The following is a 12,320-nucleotide window of genomic DNA, read 5'->3' as shown; positions in this document are numbered from 1 at the left end:
GTGAACACGAGTATTAAAGTTTAGCAAGAGTGCTGGCACCTGGTGGCTCATCATGCCCAAAACTATTTTCTTTTTGTGATGTGTCCGATACATTGAAGCATTTCTCCTCTGAGACTAACTCCTTAACTGCTACCAATGTACAATTTCAACAACTTGTAATGATTAAGTGGGATGGGTTTATCCACAGAATATCAATGAAAGGGGACTAATATGTAGCACCATTAATACTTCAGCTGTTATCTTCTTCAAGATTTATCACTGTCATGGATTTTAATGGTCAAGAACATTCAAAGTAGGCAACTCTGCAAATTATAAAAAGGTGTGATAATTTATTAAAAAATACTTTAGAAAATAAATGCAAAGGAAAAAGAGGACAGTTACAAATTTATCACATGTACTGGTACAACTTTTTTCTTCCATAATCTGAGCAGAAGGAAAAATCATAGAGCAGCAGGATTATTAAATCTTTATAAATTTAGTACATGTTTAAAAAGCATAACTATATCAGGATACTATTTTCTTGAAAATTGATAACAACTATTTAAACTGATGAATATAGCTAAGGATGTTTTGCTACAATGACTCACAATTTAACATATTGGACTTGTTATTTATAGGTTTTGTGTGTTGCTGGCACTGTTTAGAAACTCTAGCACAAACAGTGAGTCATCCATACTGGATTCTGGTCCACATCAGGTGAAAATTCATCTAAGTATTGTAGCATGTGAACTTTATCTTTGGACTCATTGATACCTCAAGGTTCAGGAAAATTTTTCTGAGGGATGATGCATCATTCCAGGACTTTGGGATGACCCCCCCCCCCAACTCCCCCTTTCTGAAGGATGGCATACAATCACAGGACTATGGGATGACACACACACACCCCCACTTTTCTGAAGGCTGGCTTACAATCACAGGACTTTGGGATGACTCTAATCTTCTGAAGGCTGGCATACAATCACAGGACTTTGGAATGACTCTAATCTTCTGAAGACTGGCATGCAATCATCACTGGACTTTGGGATGACTCTAATCTTCTGAAGACTGGCATGCAATCATCACAGGACTTTGGGATGACTCTGATCTTCTGAAAGATGGCATACAATCACAGGACTTTAGGATGACTCTAATCTTCTGAAGGATGGCATACAATCACAGGACTTTGGAATGACTCTAATCTTCTGTAGACTGGCATGCAATCATCACTGGACTTTGGGATGACTCTAATCTTCTGAAGACTGGCATGCAATCATCACAGGACTTTGGGATGACTCTAATCTTCTGAAAGATGGCATACAATCACAGGACTTTGGGATGACTCTAGTCTTCTGAAGGCTGGCATACAATCACAGGACTTTGGAATGACTCTAATCTTCTGTAGACTGGCATGCAATCATCACTGGACTTTGGGATGACTCTAATCTTCTGAAGACTGGCATGCAATCATCACAGGACTTTGGGATGACTCTAATCTTCTGAAAGATGGCATACAATCACAGGACTTTGAGACGACTCTAATCTTCTGAAGGCTGGCATACAATCACAGGACTTTGGAATGACTCTAATCTTCTGAAGACTGGCATGCAATCATCACTGGACTTTGGGATGACTCTAATCTTCTTAAGACTGGCATGCAATCATCACTGGACTTTGGGATGATTCTAATCTTCTGAAGGATGGCATACAATCACAGGACTTTGGGATGACTCTAATTTTCTGAAGGATGGCATACAATCACAGGACTTTGAGATGACTCTAATCTTCTGAAGGATGGCATGCAATCATCACATGACTTTGGGATGACTCTGATCTTCTGAAGGATGGCATACAATCACAGGACTTTGGGATGACTAATTTTCTGAAGGATGGCATACAATCACAGGACTTTGCGATGACTCTAGTCTTCTGAAGGATGGCATAAAATCACAGGACTTAGGGATGACTCTAATCTTCTGAAGGATGGCATAAAATCACAGGACTTAGGGATGATTCTAATCTTCTGAAGGATGGCATAAAATCACAAGACTTGGAGATGAATCTCCATTTCTGAAGCAATGGCCTTTGTTGGTTTGTTTCTCTCTTGCTTGGTATAGGATTTGCCAAGAGAGTTTTAAAGGGTGAATTTATATTTGAGAAAATCTTTAAGACACATGAAGCCATACATTCATTTGTTTCCTTGCTCCCAGTTTCATATTCCTTATCATGGTTATGTATAAAATATACTATGTTGTCTAAATATCACTGTGGAAGGCACTGTAATAGATTTTGAGTTGTCCTGACATAATTGTGCCACTTTGTCCACCATCCCATGTTTTAATAGTAACATGATGCACCTCCAAAACGTTTTTAAAGGGAACAAAAAAAAATTTAATTAAATATTTTGGTCTTTCATGCAAGAATTAGCTCATAAAGTATAGACATGTTAAACTGTACTCATTCTAAACGAGTATCATAATATAACTTCAAAAGTTACCAGCTGAAACTTGAGACTTTTAACTAGAGCTTTGCACCCTATGATTTGACACAGTGTGCTGCCAGTCACACTTCTGTTTGCATTAATGTCTTGTACCTTGTTTAACAGTTGGTTATCCAGACCAGCCTGCTTCTGCTTGTGTTTTCAAAAATGTATCATGTTTATTAATAGCAGCAGCACATTTGATGGTGAATCAGCATTTCTTGTTCAAACTTAAAAAGTCTATTTGCTTTCTGTCAAATTAAGCAAACTTTATAGATCAGGTTTTGCCAAGTCACCATTATAATTTTTCTTATTTTTAGTAACAGAGGCCATATTTGATGAGATAACATCATCATATAAAGATCAAGAGATGATGCAACAATGAATGGGGGATGCAGAACCATGCCATACATAGAGGATCTCAGATGGGTAATGATTTAATATTGAATTTATGAAACAAGTTGAATAATGTCAAGCTTTTGCAAGCCTTGGCGATGGGATTGCATGCACTGCCCCCCCCCCCCTTTGGGATCTCAAAACACTATGAACACTCTGAGGGATTCAAAAACCAAACAACACAGTCTAGGAGGATATCAGGTATGTTTACATAATCTTATGCATCTACAGATATTAATTGCTTATTATGGCCAATATATTTGGTGGAGTATGAACATGGGAAAAACCCAGTAAGAACATCAATTTAATGGGAACCTACTGGAAAGCCTTCTCACATACCCAAAACTCAAACACATGGAGAGAGAGGCAAGATGTCAGTGATCTATAAAAGTGAGGGCCCTGGACCATGCTGTCATCGGGGTGGGTGGGTGGGGGGCCTACAAGTATTCAAAACTCAAACACATGGAGAGAGAGGCAAGATGTCAGTGATCTATAAAAGTGAGGGCCCTGGACCATTCTGTCATCGGGGTGGGTGGGTGGGGGCCTACAAGTATTCAAATGTAATTCTGTAATCAGCAACATATATATAATCTTTACTATCAAAACACTGAAACCAGATTCCATTTATTAGTCTGTGGGTAATGTACCCAACCTAAATAGAAATACGTTGATATTTTTTATTACTGATACAAATATAAAATACACACATTAGAGTATTGCCAAAAAGAGAAATACTAAAGCAAGGTCAGCTTAGGGATGACCACTTGTGAAATGTGGAGGAATTTAGCTTTCTTACAAATTAATTTTCTCAACAAGAAAGGATGTAAGCAATCCAAAATCATTTAAACATGTACAGGCTGGTGTGTTTATTACCTATTCTCAAGAAAGGGTCGTTACACGACCTACACTCGTTACACTTCAAAGTATGGGAACAGGTACTCCATCACTAATTGCCCATAAACAAACAGCTGAAAGAGTATTTAGAAATTCATTAAACCTGCACAGGTTAAAGATCACTGACCTATTTTATCAAATACACACAGAAAAAGGTGAGTGACTTTTTGCAGTAAAACAGATTGATTAAAATCAGATTGTTTTCTGCAACCGAAATCCGTGATGCTGATCTATGGCAGGTAATAGATGGGTGAAGATCTCCAAAAGGTCTTCTATACTTTCAATGACTTTATTATTTTCTTACACAAATGATGATGATGATGATGATGATGATGATGATGATGATGATGATGATGATGATGAAGATGATGATGATGATGATGATGATGACTTGATTTAAAGAGCCCATTTGGTCAACTGACTAATCTTTCATGAGGTCTTCAACAATTACACATGCACACACACTCATGTGTGTGTGCATGTGCATACACGCACACACACTTTACACAACAAATGCTATAAAAAAACTAGATAATTAATCTATTGCTACAATAAATATGCACAAGACTTTAAAAATTAGTACATACAGAATCCATACAAACATTATTTGTGAACCTATGTAAAACATTAAAGGTGAGTACATGATAACAATGTTTTAAAGAAAAGTAGTGCTGAATTACACAAAATCATACAAATGATTGTTTCTGAATTACACAAAATCATACAAATGATTGTTTCTTTAGATGTTGTCTAAGAAGTTTTATAAAAGCTTCGCAGGAGTCAGCTGACTTTATATAAGGTGTATGGAATTCCACAGTTTACCTCAAGAAAAAGCAAAACTCTTCTTTTAAAACTTGTGTGTGGCAAACACTTCTGGTTTAAAAAAATGAATCAGTGTAATATACAAACACTTTATTTTATTCATCAACTGTTTATGCTTAGAACCCCTCTATATGTAAACTCAAAAACAGAGGAGAGGTTTCCGCATTATGAGATAAGAGTGGGCGTGTGTGTGTGTCTGTGTGTGATTTGGATTTTTAACATAGCTTTAACAATTTTTTAGTCATATCACTATGATATCTGCAGTGTGGTAGTGGATAGTGATGTCTAGCACTGGGGCAACATGCTGCAGACATGTGGCATCAAGTCCCAACCAGACATATTATCCTGACACCAGGCCGACAGTCCTAACACTAGCCTCTTAATGCTGAGTGCCTAGCGAGGCAGTTATTGGTACCATTTTTATAAGTCTTTGGTATTACTTGGCTGGGGTTCAAACCAGCAACCTTCTGAATCTGAGGCAGAATGCTCCAACCACTAGGCCACCAGAGCAGTCATTATCAGATAAAATCTACAGGAAGTATACTAGTATTTTATATGCCAATGCATTTCAGATGACAAGAGAAGAATGCATACATAAATACAAAAATCATTAACCAGATTCCAGTAGAGATCATGGTTACAACATTGTGATATGTAGAGGAATATCAATATAATGTGTCATTTTGCCAACCCATAATGTGGTCTACAAGATATAATGATGTTGTCGGTTCAACACCATTTTTAAGGCAATAAATAGTGGCCAACATAACTAGTGGAGGAAATTTCCAGAAAACCCCTATTAACTTAACCCTGACCTACAGGAAGCTACTGGATAGCTTTTTCACATACCCACATGGACAGAGGAGAGATGGCAGTGATCAGTAAAGGCAAGTGTTTAGACCACTCAGCCACCCAGTGATTAGTAAAGGCAAGTGTTTAGACCACTCAGCCACCCAGTGATAGTAAAGGCAAGTGTTTAGACCACTCAGCCACCCAGTGATCAGTAAAGGCAAGTGTTTAGACCACTCAGCCACCCAGTGATAGTAAAGGCAAGTGTTTAGACCAATCAGCCACCCAGTGATTAGTAATGGCAAGTGTTTAGACCACTCAGCCACCCAATGATGGTAAAGGCAAGTGGTTAGACCACTCAGCCACCGAGTGATTAGTAAAGGCAAGTGTTTAGACCATTCAGCCACCCAGTGATCAGTAAAGGCAAGTGTTTAGACCACTCAGCCACCCAGTGATTAGTAAAGGCAAGCGTTTAGACCACTCAGCCACCCAGTGATTAGTAAAGGCAAGTGTTTAGACCACTCAGCCACCCAGTGATCAGTAAAGGCAAGTGTTTAGACCACTCAGCCACCCAGTGATCAGTAAAAGCAAGTGTTTAAACCACTCAGCCACCCAGTGATCAGTAAAGGCAAGTGTTTAGACCACTCAGCCACCCAGTGATACTAAAGTCAAGTGTTTAGACCACTCAGCCACCCAGTGATCATTAAAGGCAAGTGTTTAGACCACTCAGCCACCCAGTGATCAGTAAAGGCAAGTGTTTAGACCACTCAGCCACCCAGTGATTAGTAAAGGCAAGTGTTTAGACCATTCAGCCACCCAGTGATCAGTAAAGGCAAGTGTTTAGACCACTCAGCCACCCAGTGATTAGTAAAGGCAAGCGTTTAGACCACTCAGCCACCCTGTCATCAGTAAAGGCAAGTGTTTAGACCACTCAGCCACCCAGTGATCAGTAAAGGCAAGTGTTTAGACCACTCAGCCACCCAGTGATCAGTAAAGGCAAGTGCTTAGACCACTCAGCCACCCAGTGATTAGTAAAGGCCAGTGTTTAGACCACTCAGCCACCCTGTCATCAGTAAAGGCAAGTGTTTAGACCACTCAGCCACCCAGTAATCAGTAAAGGCAAGTGTTTAGACCACTCAGCCACCCAGTGATCAGTAAAGGCAAGTGTTTAGACCACTCAGCCACCCAGTGATCAGTAAAGGCAAGTGTTTAGACCACTCAGCCACCCAGTGATCAGTAAAGGCAAGTGTTTAGACCACTCAGCCACCCTGTGATCAGTAAAGGCAAGTGTTTAGACCACTCAGCCACCCAGTGATCAGTAAAGGCAAGTGCTTAGACCACTCAGCCACCCAGTGATCAGTAAAGGCAAGTTTTTAGACCACTCAGCCACCCAGTGATTAGTAAAGGTGAGAGTTTAGACCACTCAGCCACCCAGTAATCAGTAAAGGCAAGTGTTTAGACCACTCAGCCACCCAGTAATCAGTAAAGGCAAGTGTTTAGACGAATCAGTCACCCAGTGATTAGTAAAGGCAAGTGTTTAGACCACTCAGTCACCCAGTAATCAGTAAAGGCAAGTGTTTAGACCACTCAGCCACCCAGTGATTAGTAAAGACAAGTGTTTAGACCACTCAGCCACCCAGTGATCAGTAAAGGCAAGTGCTTAGACCACTTAGCCACCCAGTGATCAGTAAAGGCAAGTGCTTAGACCACTCAGCCACCCAGTGATCTGTAAAGGCAAGTTTTTAGACCACTCAGACACCCAGTGATTAGTAAAGGTGAGAGTTTAGACCACTCAGCCACCCAGTAATCAGTAAAGGCAAGAGTTTTAGACCACTCAGCCACCCAGTGATCAGTAAAGGCAAGTGCTTAGACCACTCAGCCACCCAGTGATTAGTAAAGGCAAGTGTTTAGACCACTCAGCCACCCAGTGATTAGTAAAGGTGAGAGTTTAGACCACTCAGCCACCCAGTGATAGTAAAGGCAAGTGTTTAGACCACTCAGCCACCCTGTCATCAGTAAAGGCAAGTATTTAGACCACTCAGCCACCCAGTAATCAGTAAAGGCAAGTGTTTAGACCACTCAGCCACCCAGTAATCAGTAAAGGCAAGTGTTTAGACCACTCAGCCACCCTGTCATCAGTAAAGGCAAGTGTTTAGACCACTCAGCCACCCAGTAATCAGTAAAGGCAAGTGTTTAGACCACTCAGCCACCCAGTAATCAGTAAAGACAAGTGTTTAGACCACTCAGTCACCCAGTGATCAGTAAAGGCAAGTGTTTAGACCACTCAGCCACCCAGTGATCAGTAAAGGCAAGTGTTTAGACCAATCAGCCACCCAGTGATACTAAAGTCAAGTGTTTAGACCACTCAGCCACCCAGTGATTAGTAAAGACAAGTGTTTAGACCACTCAGTCACCCAGTGATCAGTAAAGACAAGTGTTTAGACCACTCAGCCACCCAGTGATCAGTAAAGGCAAGTGTTTAGACCACTCAACCACCCAGTGCCTCTGATCTACAAGATGACAAATGCAATTCATGAATATAATTACAATACTGGCTACCATTTTTTAAGACCAGAAACTATATGAACCTAACTGAATTTTACATTGGTCTATTTTCATAAAGTGCCATTTTTCATTTTCAGTTTCTTTTTATATCATGACTTCTTGTGTTTAGATAAACCTTGTACATTTATTGAATGAAATATATGAAGTGGTTGTGCTTAGATAAATGAAGTACCCTGTACATTTAGTTAATGAAATATATAAAGTGGATGTACTTAAAAAATTAAGTACCTTGTACAATTAATGGAATATATAAAGTGGATGTGCTTAAATAAATGAAGTACCTTGTACAGTTATTGAATGAATTATATGAAGTGGTTGTGCTTTAAGTGAAGTACCTTGTACATTTAATGGAATATATTAAGTGAATGTGCTTCAATAAATGAAGTAATGTACATCTATTGAAATATATAACGTGGATGTACTTAGAAAAATGAAGTACCTTGTACATTTAATGGAATATATAAAGTGGATGTACTTAAATAAATGAAGTTCCTTGTACAGTTATTGAATGAAATATATGAAGTGGATGTGCTTAAATAAATGAAGTTCCTTGTACATTTATTGAATTATATGAAGCTAATGTGCTTTAAGTGAAGAACATTGTACAGTTACTGAAAAATAAGTGAATGTGCTTCAATAAATGAAGTAATTTGTACATTTATTGAAAGTATGAAGTGGATGTGCTTAGACAAAACAATTTTAATGCACAAGTTGGTTCATCGTGCGTTGTTCACATAAAAGGAGTACAAAATATTTATCGTATTGCATCAAAACCTCCGTATCATGATATATAGAGTGTGGATACACATCCTACACATGATGACAGTAGGGTCTATTCTTAGGTCGCAATAGTGTAAGATTTATGCTGATTTTTAAAACATCATGCAAAAATCAATATTGCAGAAAATAGCACATATTTTCAAACCCTATCTATATTTCTTCAATGACACACACACACACACTACCCCATCTGCATTCAAATTTTTTATTTCTGAAGCTAGAATTTACCCTTAAATTTTTTGTTACTTGATAGGCTGAAACAGGAATGAAACAGGAACAAAAGACAGTTTCATATCAGAACTTTTTCCCTCAAGTTTCGATTAAATTACTTGTAGTAGTGGTGCACTGTAAGAAGCACACAAATCCAACATCTAATGATGTCTTGCAGAAATATTTGTACTAGTTTCATAAGGTAACTACATATTATCTTAACTGTAAATGGTTACCTTGGTGTGTAAATGTAACTATACAACAGTAATCACATCAATGTTGCAAAGCTAGATGGCTCTAATTGAAACAGCAGGTATTTTAGTCAGCTGACAATAAATTTTCCTTTTAAACATTAAAATTACCTGCGTTTCTTCTCCTTGAAGAAAATACGTCTGAATTTTCTGTACATCACTACTTCAGAATCCTTTCAAATGATGACACATCAATTGGTTTTCCCCTTTGATAACCAGCGTATCGCTCATAATAATAATTGTAAAAAAAAAACTTCAGTCTCCAATTACCCCTATCCTGTACGTGATAATCTGTACCTGTGAATACTTTGGCCAAGTATTCCATAGCATTAGTCTATAAAAAAATAAAGTCAAGGTATTATAGACATATTAAATCCTATAATTTATCATCATGGTATTGAATCCCTTCTTAATAAGCTTATGAAGACACATCCCTTTTGTACATGTAACATGTCATGCTGGATGGATTTCCACTTAACTGCTCAATCAGATAAAATGCTGTCAAAAACCTCCCACAGGTATTTCATTCAAGCTACTGGAGTCAGCCTGAGTCTCATTGTCTCAGTGTGGATCATATTTCAGATAACTGTAACACCTGGTTGTTGATAGAATTACTTCACATACAGCATAATCAGTATGCAGCGATGCAGCGTTTTGACCAGTACTTCATTTAGTGGTACTGTCAAGATTATACTTAAATTTGTGCATTAAATTCAAGCTGCCTTTTATGAAAATGTAAAGTTGCTAGAAACTGAAGGTGAGAAAGATAAAGATTGGGGGATCTTTCATGCATGAAACACAGTTCAGTTGGTTGTATTCATAATGTTATAGTTTATATAAATTTGTGTTAAAGTTGCTTTTTGCTACTGTATAAACTCACCATATCAGCCTGAATCTTGATTGTCTCAGCATTGGACTATATTTCAGGTAACTGTAACACCTGGTTGCTGATAGAATTACTGCACATACCGCAATCAGTGCAGCCATGCAGGTTTTTGCCTGTAGTTAAATTGGTCATACATTTATGCTAAATTTTTACATTAAAATTGATTTTTTGTTTTAAAAAATGTCAAGTTTTTAGGATATAATGCTGATGAAGAAAAATGGTCTGACTGTTTTTTTTTTATATATCTGCAAAGGAATGAAAAACCACGACTTAAAAGAAGTCTTCCACAAATCAATGATTTGATAGCTACTTCTGTTTCAACTACAAAGAGTTGAAGCCATCTTGATCAATAAGACAATTTTCATGATTGCCACCACAGCAGACATATACTGGATGTAAGATCAGTACCCCTTTTATTTAGGACATGATAACAAGTATCTGGTTGAATTCCCATTTTGAAATGACCAGTACATTCAGGTGAAGTTGCTACAACAAAATTTTCAAGATGGCCATTGGGGTGGCGGCACACTGAATGTAAAATATGTACGATGTTACTTTAGACCCAACTAGATATCATAAATAAAAAGTCTTTCAGTGAAAAGCCTATGTACATAGGACAATGCATTCAAAAGCTTTCAATGAGATTTTCACAATGGATACAATGGAGGACACACTGTCTGTCCAACTGGCATAATTTTCATTTAGGACCAACGAAATATCTCAAGAAGTCTTGTAGTGAAAACTCCATAAAATATTAAATCTCATTTAAATAAAACAAAAATTTCATATCACCAAATACATTTCAAAATATATACAAGTAGTTAAAAAGCTTGCCAGTGTGTAAGTATTAATATACATGAGAATAATAATGAATAAATTAAACCCAGTATGTTACATGACACCTTCCAGCAAATTATAACCAATTATTAATTCAGTTTATGAATAAATTTTTCAGTTGACCAGTATAACTTTTTTTTAAAAATTCCACACGCAAAAAAATACTGCCAACTTTGCTGCACACAAAATCCATTTATACAACAACAGAAGACAAAGTAATTCTGTCACAACTGTACAAGAAATCTGACATTATTCACATATACTTGAATCTCATTGTCTCCAATTAGAATGTGCAGAAAAATGCTTAAAATTTCTCCAAAAAAACAGTATACAATATGCCTGCCATGTCTAGTTCTTTCAATAGAAACCAATTTTCTTCCTCCAGTCTCAATGACCTTGACCTTTGAAGATGTAACCCCTGATACTTTTCCTATCTCAAATGCATTCAGAAAGTATGGGTCATGGTTTGTGACTTAGGACTTGAGTTCTTTGTAGAAACCAGTTTCCTCTTTGGCGTTTCTCTCTGACCTTGATCTTTGACCTTTTACACTGCAAACAATAGGTATCTATCTCGTATCAATTGCAAGCTTTCTGCAAAGGGTCGACCTCAGGTGGCAAAGTGGTCTACATGCCAATCACATATCTTATTCCTGTCCGTGAGAATTGAAGTCTTGACTCGACCAACATGTGAGAAAATTTGCCAGTAACTTTCAGTGGGTCAGTGGTTCATCCTTGACCAAATATACTGGCTGCCATGATTAGTCTACAATATGCTGACAACTGACATTAAACCCAACAAAACCAGAACAAACCAATATACAGGCTAGTCATGGCATGTGGTTACAATACTGGAATAGTTTTATACAAGTCACATTTTTTTCCTCTTTCATTCCATGAGACCTTGACTTTTGGCACCAAAATAATGAGAAAATACCTATAAAAAAATAAAATGCAAAATAATATGGGGTTCATATCACTTCAAGCTTATTTATGTTCTAGTGTGTAATATGTGTAATCTATTTTGGATAACAGAATTATGAAGTGTACGAATCAGAAAATGCGTGCCAGGGTTGATGCACAAGACTTGAAGAACTTTACATTACAGGACAACAAAGACATAAAGTTCCAGGTATCGTGGAAAACTATCTTTATATTTCACTCCAAGACTGCAAAATGAAAATCGATACACCGACACTTGTGCCTGCGTTAAAGATAATTACTGCATACTGATTTCCTGTCTGGTTCAATACAAATGGAAAAACTGAACTTGATAAGAGCAAAATGCGCAGCCATTTTTACAACCTTAAACAGGTCCAGAAGCATTCCAATTGATCCATTAATTATTAAAATGTGATGGTAAGAACTCCATGTGAAACAAAACAAATATCCAATACAATTTCACATGCTACATATTCAGCACTTCCCAATTTTTTCT

General features: G+C 37.6%; 1 protein-coding gene across 9 annotated transcripts in view; it reads right to left on the bottom strand.

Annotated features, from left to right (window-relative positions):
* The window catches only part of LOC149782047 (rap1 GTPase-activating protein 1-like), a 435,320-nt gene that overhangs the window by 167,633 nt on the left and 255,367 nt on the right, over positions 1-12,320 (bottom strand). Inside the window, exon 1 of one of the 9 annotated variants that reach the window (XM_089933468.1) lies at positions 9,274-9,501. The exons of the other annotated variants lie outside the window; for them this stretch is intronic. Coding sequence (XP_089789594.1) covers positions 9,274-9,320 — 47 coding nt within the window. The 5' untranslated portion in view covers positions 9,321-9,501. Of the gene's footprint in view, positions 1-9,273; positions 9,502-12,320 lie in introns of those variants that run through there. 9 annotated transcript variants of the gene reach the window in all.

Source organism: Sinohyriopsis cumingii, chromosome 15 (genome assembly GCF_028554795.1).
Source record: "Sinohyriopsis cumingii isolate HCF-2022 chromosome 15, ASM2855479v2, whole genome shotgun sequence".
Classification (NCBI taxonomy): Eukaryota; Metazoa; Mollusca; class Bivalvia; order Unionida; family Unionidae; genus Sinohyriopsis; species Sinohyriopsis cumingii.
The sequence above is the reverse complement of the archived record's forward strand: the minus strand, read 5'-3'. Positions and strand labels throughout refer to the sequence as shown.